Consider the following 16,600-nt stretch of genomic DNA (forward strand, 5'->3'; position numbering starts at 1 on the left):
GCACAGCTGGAGGATTGGAAGCTGGTGCTGGTCAGCGTAAATGGAATTAGTACATGGTAACCACATGCATCCAATATTAGATTAAATGGTGTGTGTGTGTGTGTGTGTGTGTGTGTGTGTGTGTGTGTGTGTGTGCGTGTGTGTGTGTGTGTGTGTTAGAATGTTGACCAGATGAAGAGACACATCACACCGATTGATTATGGTGCCGGTACTTTTATTTCCTGGTTGTATATTAATGAGAGATGAAACCAAACTTCACAAAAAATCATGGCATTAAGATTATTTTTTCACCCATTATGCACAGGCTCTTTAAGGAACCCCATCGTGGTTAAATTTCCAAAATCCAGGCTGACTGCATACCTTACCTTAACTCTTCTGTTCCTCAATTCTCCCATCTATGAAACTGCCTTGTTGTGGATGTTCTTTCCCAATTGTGCTTCAATGGTTTCAAGCTGGCAGTGCACCACCACCTCGTGTCATCCTCCATCCTGACCCATGATCTTTATCACAGTATTACACCCATTAACCCTTTTTAAACCAACCCTCTTCCTTTCCGATTTCAGGTATTTGTCTGTGTCTCTTTTTTTCCTCTTTCTTTCTTTCTTTTTTTCTTTTTCTTTTTCTCTTTCTCTCTCTCTCTCTCTCTCTCTCTCTCTCTCTCTCTCTCTCTCTCTCTCTCTCTCTCTCTCTCTCTCTCTCTCTCTCTCTCTCTCTCTCTCTCTCTCTCTCTCTCTCTCTCTCTCTCTCTCTCTCTCTCTCTCTCTCTCTCTCTCTCTCTCTCTCTCTCATTTATCCCAATGCAGGTTATGTCCAATTATTGCGACGCTACCAACCTCTCAATGTAACTCTGCTCTTCCATGAGCCTTCCTCTTTTAGAGAAACGAAGGCCATGTAGAAATAAACCTCTGATTTATCAGGAATTCATACACTCCTCCCCCTCATCACTCCTCCCACGAAGAGATAACTTACTGTTTATATTGGTCAAAGCTGAAAAAACTCAAGACAAAGTAACAATGTACAGTGCATTCAGAAAGTATTCAGATCCCTTCACGTTTTTCACATTTTGTTATGTTGCAGCCTTTTGCTGGAATCGTTTAAATTCATGTTTTCCCTCATCAATCTACACTCAATACCCCATAATGACAAAGAGAAAACAAGATTTTAGAAAGTTTTGCAAATTTATTAAAAAGAAAAAACCGAAATATCACATTTACATAAGTATTCATACCCTTTGCTATGACACATGCAATTTAGCTCAGGTGCCTCCCATTTCTCTTGATCATCTTTGAGATGTTTCTGCACCTTGATTGGAGTCCACCTGTGGTAAATTCAATTGATTGGACATGATTTGGAAAGGCACACACCTGTGTATATAAGGTCTCACAGCTGACAATGCAAATCAGAGCAAAAACCAAGCCATGAGGTCGAAGGAACTGCCCGCAGAGCTCAGAGACAGGATTGTGTCGAGGCACAGATCTGGGGACGCCTACAAAAAACATTTCTGCTGCATTGAAGGTTCCCAAGATCACATTGGCCTCCATAATTCTTAAATGGAAGAAGTTTGGAACAACCAGGACTCTTCCTAGAGCTGGCCACCCGGCCAAACTGAGCAATCGGGGGAGAAGGGCCTTGGTAAGAGAGGTGACCAAGAACCCGATGGTCACTCTGGCTGAGCTCCAGAGATCCTGTGTGGAGATGGGAAAAATTTCCAGAAGGACAACCATCACTGCAACACTCCACCGATCTGGGCTTCATGGCAGAGTGGCCAGACGGAAGTCTCTCCTCAGTGTAAGGCACATGAAAGCCCGCTTGGAGTTTGCAAAAAAGCACCTAAAGGACTCTCAGACTGTGAGAAACAAGATTCTGTGGTCTGATGAAACCAAGATTGAACTGTTTGGCTTCCGTCTGTTTGCAGCAGAAAAAAATTTTTGTAGGCTTCCCCAGATCTGTGCCTCGACACAATCCTGTCTCTGAGCTCTGCCGGCAGTTCCTTCGACCTCATGGCTTGGTTTTTGCTCTGATATGCATTGTCAGCTGTGAGACCTTATAGACAGTTGTGTGCCTTTCCAAATCATGTCCAATCAATTGAATTTACCACAGGTGGACTCCAATCAAGGTGCAGAAACATCTCAAAGATGATCAAGAGAAATGGGAGGCACCTGAGCTAAATTTCAAGTGTCATAGCAAAGGGTCTGAATACTTATGTAAATGTGATATTTAAGTTTTTTCTTTTTAATAAATTTGCAAAACTTTCTAAAATCCTGTTTTCTCTTTGTCATTATGGGGTATTGAGTGGAGATTGATGAGGGAAAAAATGAATTTAAACGATTCCAGCAAAAGGCTGCAACATAACAAAATGTGAAAAATGTGACGGGGTCTGAATACTTTCTGAATGCACTGTATATGGAGGGAACACTTAAGAAATAACATCTCAATGTGCAAAGTGAAACTTGCACACAATGAATGGACAAGTCATCGGTGGTAGTGGTTACCTGTTAAATCATAGGGAGGTGGATTGACAAGTGAAACATACCAAGGTGGGAGGCAGAATAATAACTTGGGAAAAGTAAAAATGAGCTTGGAATGAGGACTGAAGAATTCGTTGTTACAATGGGAAGTCTGGAGGGAAGTTAAAGGTCATTTGGTGTTGTACCAAAGTGAAGGCCAATGAGAACACAGAATGCCAAGTGTTCTGCACAAGCAACAGTAATGCGTGGGATGTGAAAGGACAGGTTCTCCTTTAAAACTAATCTGAGAAGGGAATGTGTGATTTTGCTAAAATTAGTGTCTGCTTCTCCAAGTTATTATGGTTACCAACACACCCATGTGTTCACAACATTGTGGGCTTGCTCTTTACAAAAATATTTTTTACATTCAATCATAAACTGTGGGATATTGTGCGGGAGGAGGGCATTGTGACATTTAAAAAAGAATAGAAAACAATGATGCAAGTCCTCGTCGAGCACAGCCCCATATAAAAACCACCTTTGGAGGCCATGTTTCCCCGCAGAGCGGGGGTTGGCCTTTTTCGGGCACCATGGTCCCCTTTTTGAAGCAATGTTTTGCGGCCGGATCCCCTTCCTGCCGCCAACCCTGTTAGTCGCCTTTTGCGACACACAGGGAATTACCAGTGAGCTGGTACTCAATTTGCCGACCTCAGAAGGATGACAGGCTGAGTCAACCCCCTGGTGTTAATTCAGCGATCGACCGGGATTCAAACCCAGGACCCTAGGATCCCAAGCCAGCACCCTAACCGCTAAGCCAACACCAGGCTGAGCACAGCCCCATATGCGCCTTAAAAATGGGATGTATAGATTTGACATTTAAATAACTAAATAAAGCAATCACCAAGGGTAAACCTCCCCCGTGGGTAAAGGGTAAACCCGTGATCCAATGATGGCCGTATTTTTTGGACCGTGATATGACCTTGACCTTCAACATTTAGGGATAGAATGTAAATTAAGAAAATATGCTCAAATCTTTAATCTACCCATAAACCTCAACATCATGAAAATTGGACAAAAATTATTCAACTTATGATAAAAGGTGTTTTTTGTTAAATAGGTCACAATCCAAAAAAGTAGGTCAAGGACACAAACCAAATATCAGTTGCACAAATTCAGTGCAGGTACACTATTATGAAGGTTAGTGGTCTTTGAGATAGCACATTGGAAAAATTGAGCAATGACAAATAACGCGTTTTTTTATTTTCAGACTGCAATTTGACCTTTATCTGACTTTGACTGGAGGGTTATGATCAAGCGTAAACGCTCATTGCTGAAGGCTATCTATGGAGGGCAATTTCATTCCAATTAGACAAACTTTAGTCGAGTTGCGGTGAAAATATTAAAATGTCTAGAATAGAGTGATGACCTTAAAAGTAGGTCAAGGTCAAAAAAATATGCCAACACCGCATATTTTATTGCCATTATTTATGCTAAATTTCATTCCGAAAGTCCTAGGACATTGACTGCAAAGGGGAGAAAAAACATAAATGGTGGTTTAGTACTCCAAGGGGTGCAAGACCTTGACCTTTAACCCGGAGGGGTATGATGTAAATTAAGCATAAATGTGCCTTGCTCTGGGTCATCTAGAGCTGACAACTTCATTCCCATCAGACAAATTTTATTTGAGTTATGCTGAAAAATGTTAAAATGGCTATAATTAGGTCATGAACTTAAAATTAGGAGTAGGTCAAAAAATGTCAACTCTACATACTTTCTATTCACATTATTGATGCAAATTTTAATTCCGAATGTCTCAGTAGGCTCCGAAATACAGCTGGGAAATTGATACAGCTCATAAATTGGGAGGGCAGGAAGAAAAGGAAAGATATAAGATCTAAATGGTGGTTTAGAACTCCAGGGGGGTGGGGGAGGTCGAAGAAACTCTGGGGTATCATTGAAAATAATTGGGGGCACTTATTGTAGAAACAAACCCGCCAACTGCTATAAGCCCCCCCCCCTATGTCCTATAGGAGGATTCTTAATTAACGTCAGTAGTGGAGATGGGAAAGTTATATAAATAAATAAATAAATAATTCAAGGTAGTGTGTTGGTCGTGGAGATGGTAAAGTATTTACGAATTAATAATGTTTCCGAAAAGCAGATAAAAACTCTGAAGTATTCTCTCCAATAAAGAAAATATAAATTGCCAAAATTCAGGAGAAAAAAAAATCGTGTCCCCCCATAACTTTTGGCTCCGATCCCAAATAATTTGATGGGCTCATGCCCAGGTGTCATTGCATACTTGCGCTAAATATGAAAGAAATGCATCCAATAATTTTTAAGTACAAGCTTTAAGCTGAAAATTGAGGCTGGGTAGATAGGTTTAAATTGGGATTTTACAGGTACATCGATGAATTAGAGATACTAGGACGTGCCCGTACGTGGGTGCCCGTACGTGCGTGCAAAAAAGCGTGCGTGCAAACAACAACAAAAAAAAACTTTGAAACCACGTGGCAGTAACGACCACAGAACCCCCCCCCCCCTCTATTTACATGAAATGGTTTGGTCCATTCGCAACGACCACAGAACCCCCCCCCCCCCCCCTCTATTTACATGAAATGGTTTGGTCCATTCACAAAGCCAAAGCGAACGGCGAACGGCTAAATCGCCATAGCTCGGTAACTACTTCTCCGATTAATTTCAAACCTTGAAAAGGCACATCCTCGGGTCCCCAGCAATATACCTGGCAAGTTTCAAGTATATCGGACCCGTGGTTGTCGAGAAACAGCGGTCACAGACAAACACACAGACACACAGACATTCACACAGAGATTACTGGAATTATAGATAGATAGGGATATGGGGGCATTTGCCCTGTAGATAGCTTGTGTGTGGATGGGTGATGGTTTCTAGGGTTGGTGTAGCAAGTTTCGTTCAAATCCGTCCACAACTTTTTGAGATATCCTGCTGTGTATCGTTTTTGGCCCCGTCTCCCAATGGTGAAGAATCACTTTTTAAAAATTCTAGTCGCCGGATCCGAATCCAGATCTTCACCAAAATCTAATCATTTTGTCCTTGTCACATCCACTACATCTCTGCCAAATCTCGTCTAAATCCGTCCACAACTTTTTGAGATATCCTGCTGTGTATCGTTTTTGGCCCCGTCTCCCAATGGTGAAGAATCACTTTTTAAAAATTCTAGTCGCCGGATCCGAATCCAGATCTTCACCAAATTCTAATCATTTTGTCCTTGTCACAGACACTACATCTCTGCCAAATTTCGTCCGAATCCGTGTACAACTTTTTGAGATATTTTGTTCACAAACAAACGGACAAACAGGCAGACAGACAGAGGTGAAAACATAACCTCCATCCACCTTTGGCGGCGCAGGTAATTATGGAGCCAGCCACCTCTTAGTGGGTGAGAAAAGCTTGGGGCAAAATATTTCATCTGTGAGTGTTGCATTCTTGGCTTTGTTGCCATGGAAACAGCATCTTTAGGCCTGGCTTAACCTTCACATTGGTTTGGCAGATGAGTTCAAATGGAATCGATTGAAATTCCAAAAACAACTCTGTTTCTCAATTCATTAAATTACTCCGAAAATAACTCCGTAAATAACAAATAAACAAGAAAGACGTCGTGCAGAGCAAATAAACACGGTTATTTCAATACTTGCAATATTTGAAATTTGTAAATAAAAAAAATTAACATGGTACTCCACAGGTGTCATGACGACCGGTTTGGAATTGTTACCTGTAGGCGAATGACAGACAAACAGACAGAATAACAAAGTCGACCAATCAATATAATTTTAAAATCTTAGATTTTACAAGTAATAACTTATGATGAATAATAAATCTTTGTGATATAATGTGAGGTACAGGGTACAGTACCCCCCCCCCCCCCCCAAAGAAGATGTTATAGCACACACCTTGTGTGTAATGCGTGTGTCGATGATCCTCCCTAACCTGCAGACCTATTTCATTTCATAAAACCTTTACCCATGAGTTAATTTCCCCAAATTGGGGTGTTCTACTACCTCGGCCAACGAAGGTGGGCGGAGGATATCTTTTCTCACCCCTGCCTGTTTGTCTGTTTGTTGGTCTATTTGTCTGTCTGTGAGCAGGATATCTCAAAAAGTTGTGGACGAGTTAAGACAAAACTAGGTGGATGAGTTGGTTAGGTGACATAAGCAAGCCGATTAGGTTTTGGTTCAGGTCCGAATCTAGGTACGGCCTATCAGTGGGATACAAAACATGAACTGTTCAGCCTGGCGGAGGTTTGCGCTCTACCGAGTGCCGTTCTAGTTAAGACTTGTTTGACCTTCTCACACCGGAAGCAGTGCTGTGCAATTCATATTTAAGTCGGGCTCGGATCCTGGGCTCGAATCCCGATCGATCGCTGAATTAACGCCAGGGGGGCTGACTCGGCCTATCATCCTTCCGAGGTCGGCAAATTGAGTACCAGTTCACTGATAATTCCGTGTGGCAAGAGGCGACTAATAGGGTTGGCGGCAAGAAGGGCATCCGGCTGTAAAACATTGCTTCAAAAAGGGGGGGGCATGGTGCCCAAAAAAAGGCCAACCCTCGCTCTGTGGGGAAACATGGCCTCTAAAGACCTAAAGGTGGTTCATTCTTCCGCAATTACTAACTCTAAAAGGCCTTTTGTAAATTCGGCTCAATATGTCTTCTGGCAATATACAAACTATACCTTTTCAGCAAGTAATGTGCAACCTACCCACCACAGGGTGGGCATTCTGCTCATATTATTGAAATATGATAATTTGCTTTTGTAGAAATTTGAAAAATGAGTGAATTTCATACTTTTATTGTTACTTCTACTTTTCATCCCAATTCTTCAAGATCTAGAAACATGCAAAACCCCTATATTCCTCCCCCAAAATGCACAGTAAGGTTCCATAGATAAGCTTGGCAGGGCGGCTCCTACTTCTGACTCCCCATTTATTTATCTTTCTTTCCTTCTTCCTCATCCTCTGTAACTGCTGATAACACAATGAGTTAATTTGGGGAAGTTGTCACAAGAGAAAGAAAGAAAAGAAAAAAACACCTTCAGAGGCCATTTTTCCCCCGCAAGGCGGGGGTTGGCCTTTTTCGGGCACCGTGGTCCCCTTTTTGAAGCAATGTCTTATGGCCGGATGCCCTCCCTGCCACCAACCCTGTTAGTCGCCTCTTGCGACACACAAGGAATTACCAGTGAACTGGTACTCAATTTGCCGACCTCGGACGGATGACAGGCAGAGTCAACCCCCCTGGCGTTAATTCAGCGATCGACCGGGATTCGAACCCAGGATCGCAGAATCCCAAGCCGGCACCCTAACTGCTCAGCCAACACCAGGCTGAAGTTGTCACAAGCGGATCGAGTAAAACTGAAAGCGGCAGTCCAGACGGCATTTGTTCGAGTACCACAATAGCATTGTTTACATGGTGACCGCCATATTGCTGAGTGGTGCCGGGTGCTCCATTCCGGTTGCAGTGCCTGTTTGAGCGCTTTAAATCAAGCAAGCAGCTTGCGAATGTAACAAGCCCCAGGAATCAATTTCAGAGTAAACACAAAACATCTACCCTGATGCATTCATTCTGTTCAAGCAACAACTACTGTATGCCATAAACCTGGACAACAGACGCATCTGCTGTAGCAATTACTATGGTACAAAACATGGTAAATAACATGGTGCGTAACTCAGGTTATAGCATTTACTGTTTAACAAACAATGGGCAAATTTCATTGTTCATGGAATATGCATTCGAATGGCAATATAAATCTGGCCTTTGCTTACAACAATGAACAGCAGGTCCTGGCCTGAAGAAAAGTGCAATAGATGTTCAAGTAGGAACCACAATTCCTACCAAAGGTAGCAAAAGGTAATAATTCCTAACAAATTCCTGCCAATTCCATCCAATTGGGTTCATTCACAATTGGTCCATTTGTGGTACTAATGATATCTGATTATTCCCAAAGATGGCATTTTACCATCGGCAGTATAACAGCAGTTTTAGATCATCAAACGTCCAGTGACCACTTATCATTTGCCAGAGAGACTTTACCTGGTAGTGCAGGATAACGGTCCAGATGAGAGAAAGGGTAAGTTTAGGATTTCCGACAGTGATATCAAAACTCCTGATGTTTACAATCCGAGCCTGTAACATAAAACAGAAAAACAATGAGGATGACAAGTCAAATGTTTTTCAGACAAGAAAAATAAAAATGTTCTGGTCTGGCCTGAAAATATTTGAAGGTTATTTTCTCTTCGTTTATAGTTACACCCGTTGAGCCTTAAGGCTGAGATCTGAATCCATATTGCACACTAATTGTGAAAATGTTTAACCAGCTGGCAAACTGAACTTCACATTTTTGTGGACAAATATAAGGAATAATTTATCTTGTTTGTGGGCAAAGTAATTAGGACTATCTTGCTTTATGTCACAAACTGCATTATAGTCGATACGAGCAGGGACCGGCGGAGCTCTCTCGCAATGTAAAATGTGACTTTAAGTTCTCGACTCTCCCCCATCCCCCTCACAAACCCCAATTCATCATCCCCCCCTCCCCACCCCTCTCCCCCACCAACTACCAAGCCCTCACCCTCCCCCTTCCAACAGTAAGAGGTCAATTCCCTCCCCACTCCAAGCTTTAAAACCCCCTCCCCAAGCCCATCACAACCCCCATCCACCCCCCCTCCCCTCCCCCTCACCTTGCCAACCACAACTCCTCAACATCCTCCCCCAGAGATTCAGGCTCCTCCTCAAAACGCTGTCTCATCACATTCTCCCCCCCCCCCCCCCCCCCCCAATCAGGATATCAAGCCGCCTCCCCACCACAACTCTTCAAGTCTCCGCTAAAGCCTTAAATAGCCCCACTTCTCAACTCTGTACCATATTTGCCCCACCCCTCCCAACTCCAACGATGTCCTCCCCTCATCACCCTCCTCCCCCTCATAAAACCAGGCAGGCATTCCCACATCGAAACAGCAGAATAGTTAACACTTTCCCCTCCCCTATCGTCCCATCATCGACTTCACGGAAACCCATCAGGGTCGCCTGTCCAACTACCAATCCCATGAGATATGGGCAATCCCAGTGGCATTGCAACTCTCAAGTGACCATTCAACCTGAAACCAATTATCTTCCTGATGCATATAATAATATATACACACAATGTTAAAAGTAAATAATGACGGATGCTTTCTTTCACAATGTTGCGACATTCCCGGAAGTCCCCGGACAAAGATCTTTTTAATGACATGGGATTTATGGTCCCTGGTCGAGGCGTTGAAGAGAAAATAGTCGGGAATAAGAGTGAGGGCCCACATAACCTCCGTGGTAAAAGCCTTTCTTGAGAGAATACCACAATTATTTGGGTGGTGTATAGACAACAGACCGCTGCCTCAATCGTTGAGGCCTATCTTCACAACACTCGTGATGCCTATCGGCTCAAAATCCTTTTAACTGTCGCATTGGTAATTCTACACTGAAGGGAAAACTTTAAGGAGGGCACGGCGATTATGAATATGACAACTCCGAAGAGGTATTTGGCTTCGCACAGGAATAAGCACCAACATGGCGGCTGTATGACTTTTCACGTTGAAATTGATGGCTGAAATCAGGCGAACTGTCCAACCAATGAGTCGAACGGACAGATGGACAGACGCACGCACACCTCCTTTTATTGTATAGATTTACAGATTTTTCAATATCAATGAGAATTCAGAAGAAAAGGATAAGCAAGAGAGCCACAATGTTAGTGGGAGTGAAAAGTTGATGGGTTGGTAAAGGAGAGAAAATTAGGTGATCGGTTGACATCTTGGAAAAACTGGAGGAAAGGTGGCGAGATTATCCTGCAGGTGAGAGAAAGGTGGAACGAAGGAATGGAGATCGGTAAAAAGCTTAGACATGGGAAGAGGAAGGAGGAGTGATTTCTGGACAAACATGGGACAGAAAAGGCAGCAGAAGCAAGGGTGGAAGGGAGCCATTTAAAGACTGTGGGGCTACCAAACTGTCTGCAATGAGTGAGCAGCAATCCCTGTGACTCAAGCTCTAGACAACAGATCCCCATACAAAGGAAATTAGTCTCCGCTGCCTCCAGTGGGGGAAAGTGGACAGCTACTGCACCCGCACAAAGCGAGGAGCTCTTTGAATATATGCTTTGTAGTCCATTATGAGCCGAGCAAGGCTCAGAAAGGATTTATATATTTTTCTTTCTCTCTCTTTCTTTTTTTCTCTTTCTCTTTCTCTTTCTCTTTCTCTTTCTCTTTCTCTTTCTCTCTCTCTCTCTCTCTCTCTCTCTCTCTCTCTCTCTCTCTTTCTCTTTCTCTTTCTCTCTCTCTCTATCTATCTCTCTCTCTTTCTCTTTCTCTTTCTCTTTCTCTTTCTCTCTCTCTCTCTCTCTCTCTCTCTCTCTCTCTCTCTCTCTCTCTCTCTCTCTCTCTCTCTCTCTCTCTCTCTCTCTCATTTTGAAGTGATGACCAACTAGCCATTGAGGCCCATTTAGTTGTCGCTAATCAAAAGGACAAGGATCACAAAGAACTGCAACTCACCCAAAGGATACCATCTTACTACAATTCACCAAATGTCCGTCTGTCTGTCTGTCCGTCCGTCTATCCATTCCCAGGTACCGCAAAAACGGCTGAACCGATCACAACGAAATTTTGGGTGGGTAATCCTGGGACCCCCTGGAATAAAATAGGCTATATTGTCTTTCCAATTTCAGCTTTGGTCTCCAGAATTTTCAGGTTTGGACTCCTGCATGACGGTATTGTCCCGGGTACCGAAAAAACGGCTGCACCGATCGCAACGATACACCTCCATGCCCGTGGGATCCCCACGGGTGACCCCACTAGTTAGAATAAATGGGGGGAGTTGCCAACCGGTCTTTGGAAGGAGAAAGATATAAGGAAGTAACGATTTGCAGCACAGAACAACATATATTAAACACAAATTGGGTCACCTGATCAAGATCAGGTTATTTAGACTTGAGTAAAGCATGATCGTTGTGTTTCTGAACTCGATTAACGGGGTGGTAGCTGAATGGGTTTCTGAAATCCGAATGTGTGATGCAGGAGGTGGTAGCTGCACTGTGTTGCTGATACCAGCATACACTGCACAACGTACACACAACAAGTGTACACAGTGTTGTTGATGTAAGACAGTAGCAGAAGTATATAGCAGTAGAAGCATATGTAAGGTGTGGATTCATGGGAACGAGAGAAACTAGAAATGATACTCTTGTAGCGGTTACCGCTGGATGCACACAATCGCCTTGCACCGGCCAGAACACGGCCAGACGCGCCTCTCCCGGGCATGCCCGGACTCACTGCTCCCGGGCACGCCCGAACCTCCCGGGCACGCCCGGTCTCGTCTTTCCCGGGCATGCCCACTCTCGCCTTTCCAGGGCTCGCCCAGAGCGTCCGGGCATGCCCGCTATCGCCTTTCCAGGGCTCGCCCAGAGCGTCCGGACATGCCCGCTATCGCCTTTCCAGGGCTCGCCCAGAGCGTCCGGGCATGCCCGCTATCGCCTTTCCAGGGCTCGCCCAGAGCGTCCGGGCACGCCCAGCCTCGACTTGCCAGGCCGCAGCCAAACACGCCCGGGCAGGTCCAGACTCGCCTTTCCAAGGCTCGCCCTTGATACCCGGGCATGACCGGTATAGCTTTTGCCGGGCAAACTTCCCGACATAAATGTGTATATATATTGCTGCCCGATAAACGGGCTTTTCAGAGTACCCGAGTGTGATACATTTATTAAACCTACTCGGACGAATTTCCATCTTTGGTCGCGTCAATTCTTTCAACTCGCGTTGGAGCCCAGCTCCTTCATTGGTGACCTACCGACATGGATACGGCAGTGATGCTTAAACTGCCTACCTTCTGGGAGGCTCACGCGGCTGTTTGGTTCGCTCAGGCGGACTCTCAGTTCGCCCTGCGAGGCATCACCGCGGACGACACCCGCTTCCACCATGTTGTGGCGGCGCTCGGTTCCGCCACCGCGGCCCATGCCTTGAGCCTCCTCCAGCACCCGCCGGCTGCTGACAAATACGACGCGCTGAAGACACTCCTCCTTGACGCTTTCGCCCTCTCACCGGCAGCACGCGCACGGCGCCTGCTTGACCTGCCCGAGCTCGGCGACACGCGCCCGTCCGAGCGCATGGACTATATGCTCTCGTTGCTCGGTGAGCACTCTCAGGATTTTCTGTTCCGCGAGCTGTTCCTTCGCCAGCTGCCTCACCCGGTACGCCTCGCCCTGGCTGGCACGTTGATCACGGATTCCCGCGCCCTCGCCAGGGAAGCCAATAAGATCTCCTCGGCGGGCCAGCACATCGGCGCGGTTACCTGGAGCCCGCCGCCGTCCGAGCGCCCTGCGCGGTTGGAGGCCGAACTGCCGGTGCAACTGGCGGCCACCACGCCGCACCGCCCGCTTCTGACACGACGGCCGGGGCCTCCACCTGACCGGGTGTGGTGTTATTACCACGCCAGGTTCGGACACAAGGCTCGGACGTGCCGGCCCCCGTGCACTTTCGGCAGGTCGGGAAACGGCCGGGCCGGCGTTCATTCCCAGCCATGAGCGCCGGCCACTCGGGCAACTTGCTGTTTATTCGGGACAAAGCGTCTGGGCGGCGTTTCCTGTGCGACACCGGCGCCCAACTGAGCGTCATACCCGCCTCCGAGCAGGACAGGCTGGACGCAGTTTGCGGCCCCTCTTTGGTCGCTGCTAATGGCTCGGCCATACGCACTTTCGGCCCACGCGTCGTCACCCTCTGCTTCGGCAGCCAGCGCTTTCAATGGACTTTTGTTACCGCCAGCGTCCCCGTGGCTTTGCTGGGCGCCGACTTCCTCTGCGCGCACGGGCTGCTGGTCGACGTCAAACGACGTCGCCTTGTCCACGCCGAGACCTTCAGCTCCCTGGCGTGCACAATGAGCAGCTCCGCGCCGACCGAACTGGCGTGCGCCCTCCCGGCAACGAACGAGTTCGCTCGCCTGCTCGTGGAATTCCCGGCCCTCACGCGGCCGACGTTTTCGGCCTTCGCGGTGCGGCACGGGATTGAGCACCACATACCCACTATGGGCCCGCCGGTCTACGCCAGGGCCCGCCGCCTCGACCCAGCCAAGCTCGCCGTGGCGAAGGCCGAATTCGACGCGTTGGAGCACCTCGGCATCGTGCGGCGCTCCGATAGCGCGTGGGCCTCGCCACTGCACATCGTGCCAAAGCCGGGGGGTGGATGGCGCCCGTGTGGCGACTACCGCCGTCTCAATGACGCTACCACCCCCGACAGGTACCCGATCCCGCATATTCAGGACTTTTCCGCCCGTTTGGCGGGACGGGTCATCTTTTCGAAAATTGACCTGATACGGGGCTACCACCAGGTACCTGTCCGGGCGGCAGACGTCCCGAAGACGGCCGTCATCACGCCGTTCGGCCTGTTCGAATTTTTGCGGATGCCGTTTGGCCTCAAGAACACGGCCCAGGCGTTCCAGCGCTTGATGGACGGCGTGCTGCGCGACCTGCCGTTTCTTTTCGTCTATCTGGACGACATCCTCGTCGCCAGCACGTCCCGCGCCGAGCACCTCCTCCACCTCCGAACACTGTTCGGTCGCCTCAGCGAGCACGGCTTAATTGTCAACCCGGTCAAATGCCACTTCGGCGCGATGACCGTTGACTTTTTGGGCCACCGCATCACCAAGACCGGGGCCGTGCCGCTGCCAACAAGGTCGAGGCCATCACCACGTTCCCGCGTCCCCGTTCCATCAAGGCCCTCCAAGAGTTCCTCGGCATGGTGAATTTTTATCACCGATTCGTGCCCCGTGCTGCTCAGCTCATGCGGCCCCTTTACGAGGCCCTCCGGGGCAAGCCAGCCAAGCATGACATTGTTTGGTCCGCGGCCATGGACGCGGCCTTCGCCAGCGCCAAACGGGCCCTCGCCGACGCAACGCTGCTGGCTCACCCGGTGCTCAACGCGCCCATCGCCCTCACTACGGACGCCTCCAACTACGCGGTGGGCGCCGTCCATGAGCAATGGGTGGACGGGGTTTGGCAGCCACTCGCTTTTTTCAGCCGGCAACTCCGGCCGAACGAGTTAAACTACAGCACGTTCGACCGCGAGCTGCTCGGGCTATTCCTGGCCGTTCGCCATTTCCGACACCTCCTGGAGGGCCGCCCGTTCACGGCTTTCGTCGACCACAAGCCGTTGGTCTACGCAATGGCTAAGGTCACGGAGCCGTGGTCGGCCCGCCAGCAGCGCCACCTCTCCGCCGTGTCGGAGTTCACCACGGACATCCAGCACGTCGCCGGCAAAGACAACGCCGTGGCCGACTGCCTTTCGCGGGCCAGCGCGAACGCGGTCCACCTCGGCGTGGACTTCGCGCTCATGGCGGCGACCAGACCACCGACGCCTCGGTGCAGGCACTCCGCGCGGCGGACACGGGCCTCCGCCTGGCCGACATCCCCTTCGCGGGCACCGTCCTGCTCTGCGACGTCTCCCAGGGCCAGCCTCGCCCCATCGTGCCCGTTTCCTGGCAGCGCCGCATCTTCGCCTCCATCCACGGCCTTTCTCACCCGGGCCGGAAAGCTTCTCAGAAGCTGGTGTCGGCGCGTTTCGTCTGGCACGGCCTTCGACGAAACATCCGCGACTGGGCCAACGCCTGCACGGCCTGCCAGCAAGCCAAGGTCCACCGCCACACCCAGGCCCCGCTGGCACCTTTCGCCGTGCCTGAACGGCATTTCGACCACGTCCACGTGGACCTGGTGGGTCCCCTGCCCCCTCGCGGGGGTTCACCCACCTGCTCACCATGGTGGACAGGACCACCAGGTGGCCGGAGGCCGTGCCCCTCACCACCACCACCACCGCCGACGTGGCGCAGGCGTTCATCGCCACCTGGGTCGCGCGCTTCGGCGCACCAGCGGACATCTCGTCCGACCGCGGCCCACAGTTCACGTCTGAGCTTTGGGGCGCGGTCGCCGTTCATTGGGGGTCACGCTGCACCGCACCACGGCCTACCACCCCCAAGCCAATGGGTTGTGCGAGCGGTTTCACCGCTCCATGAAGGCCGCACTCATGGCCGGCCTTCAGGACGACGGTTGGGCCGACCGGCTGCCGTGGGTCCTTTTGGGCCTTCGCACGGCCCCCAAGGAAGACCTCCAGGCGTCCGCCGCCGAGCTCGTCTACGGCCAGCCGCTCTGCGTCCCGGGCGAATTCGTGCCCGACGCTACCAGTCCCTGGTCCGCCGCTCGCCAGCGCTCGGACCTCCAGGAGGCCGCCCGACGATTTGCCCCCGTGCCGACGTCCCGCCACGGTGGCCCCCAGTCCTACATCCCCCCGGCGCTTCGCACAGCGGAGTACGTCTTTGTGCGTCATGACGCGCACCGGGGGCCACTCCGGCCGCCGTACGACGGGCCCTTCCGGGTCCTGCGACGGGGCGACAAGTCTTTCATCGTCGACTTCGGCGGCCGGCCGGACCGGATTTCTGTGGACCGCCTCAAACCGGCGCACATGGACGTCGACCGACCACCACGGTTGGCCCTTCCTCCGCGGCGAGGCCGCCCCCCGTCCACAGTTCCCCCCGCTCGACCACCCACCACCACGTCGGACCCCTCCCCACGACCCTCCAGGGGTCGCTTCGGCCGGGTCATCCGGACCCCCCTTAAATTGACCCTGCCGGTGCAGGTCGATTCTGGATGGGCGTGTGTAGCGGTTACCGCTGGATGCACACAATCGCCTTGCACCGGCCAGAACACGGCCAGACGCGCCTCTCCCGGGCATGCCCGGACTCACTGTTCCCGGGCACGCCCGAACCTCCCGGGCACGCCCGGTCTCGTCTTTCCCGGGCATGCCCGCTCTCGCCTTTCCAGGGCTCGCCCAGAGCGTCCGGGCATGCCCGCTATCGCCTTTCCAGGGCTCGCCCAGAGCATCCGGGCATGCCCGCTATCGCCTTTCCAGGGCTCACCCAGAGCGTCCGGGCATGCCCGCTATCGCCTTTCCAGGGCTCGCCCAGAGCGTCCGGGCATGCCCGCTATCGCCTTTCCAGTGCTCGTCCAGAGCGCCCGGGCACGCCCAGCCTCGACTTGCCAGGCCGCAGCCAAACACGCCAGGGCAGGTCCAGACTCGCCTTTCCAAGGCTCGCCCTTGATACCCGGGCATGCCCGG

The 16,600-nt window shown here is 50.1% G+C and overlaps 1 protein-coding gene across 1 annotated transcript in view; it reads right to left on the minus strand.

Annotated features, from left to right (window-relative positions):
- Positions 1 to 16,600, minus strand: part of LOC137438859 (plectin) — a 230,855-nt gene that overhangs the window by 186,312 nt on the left and 27,943 nt on the right. Inside the window, exon 5 of the mRNA XM_078767346.1 lies at positions 8,514 to 8,606. Coding sequence (XP_078623472.1) covers positions 8,514 to 8,606 — 93 coding nt within the window. The remainder of the gene's footprint in view (positions 1 to 8,513; positions 8,607 to 16,600) is intronic.

The sequence above is a fragment of the Myxine glutinosa genome, chromosome 13 (assembly GCF_964187855.1).
Source record: "Myxine glutinosa chromosome 13, kmMyxGlut1.1, whole genome shotgun sequence".
Classification (NCBI taxonomy): Eukaryota; Metazoa; Chordata; class Myxini; order Myxiniformes; family Myxinidae; genus Myxine; species Myxine glutinosa.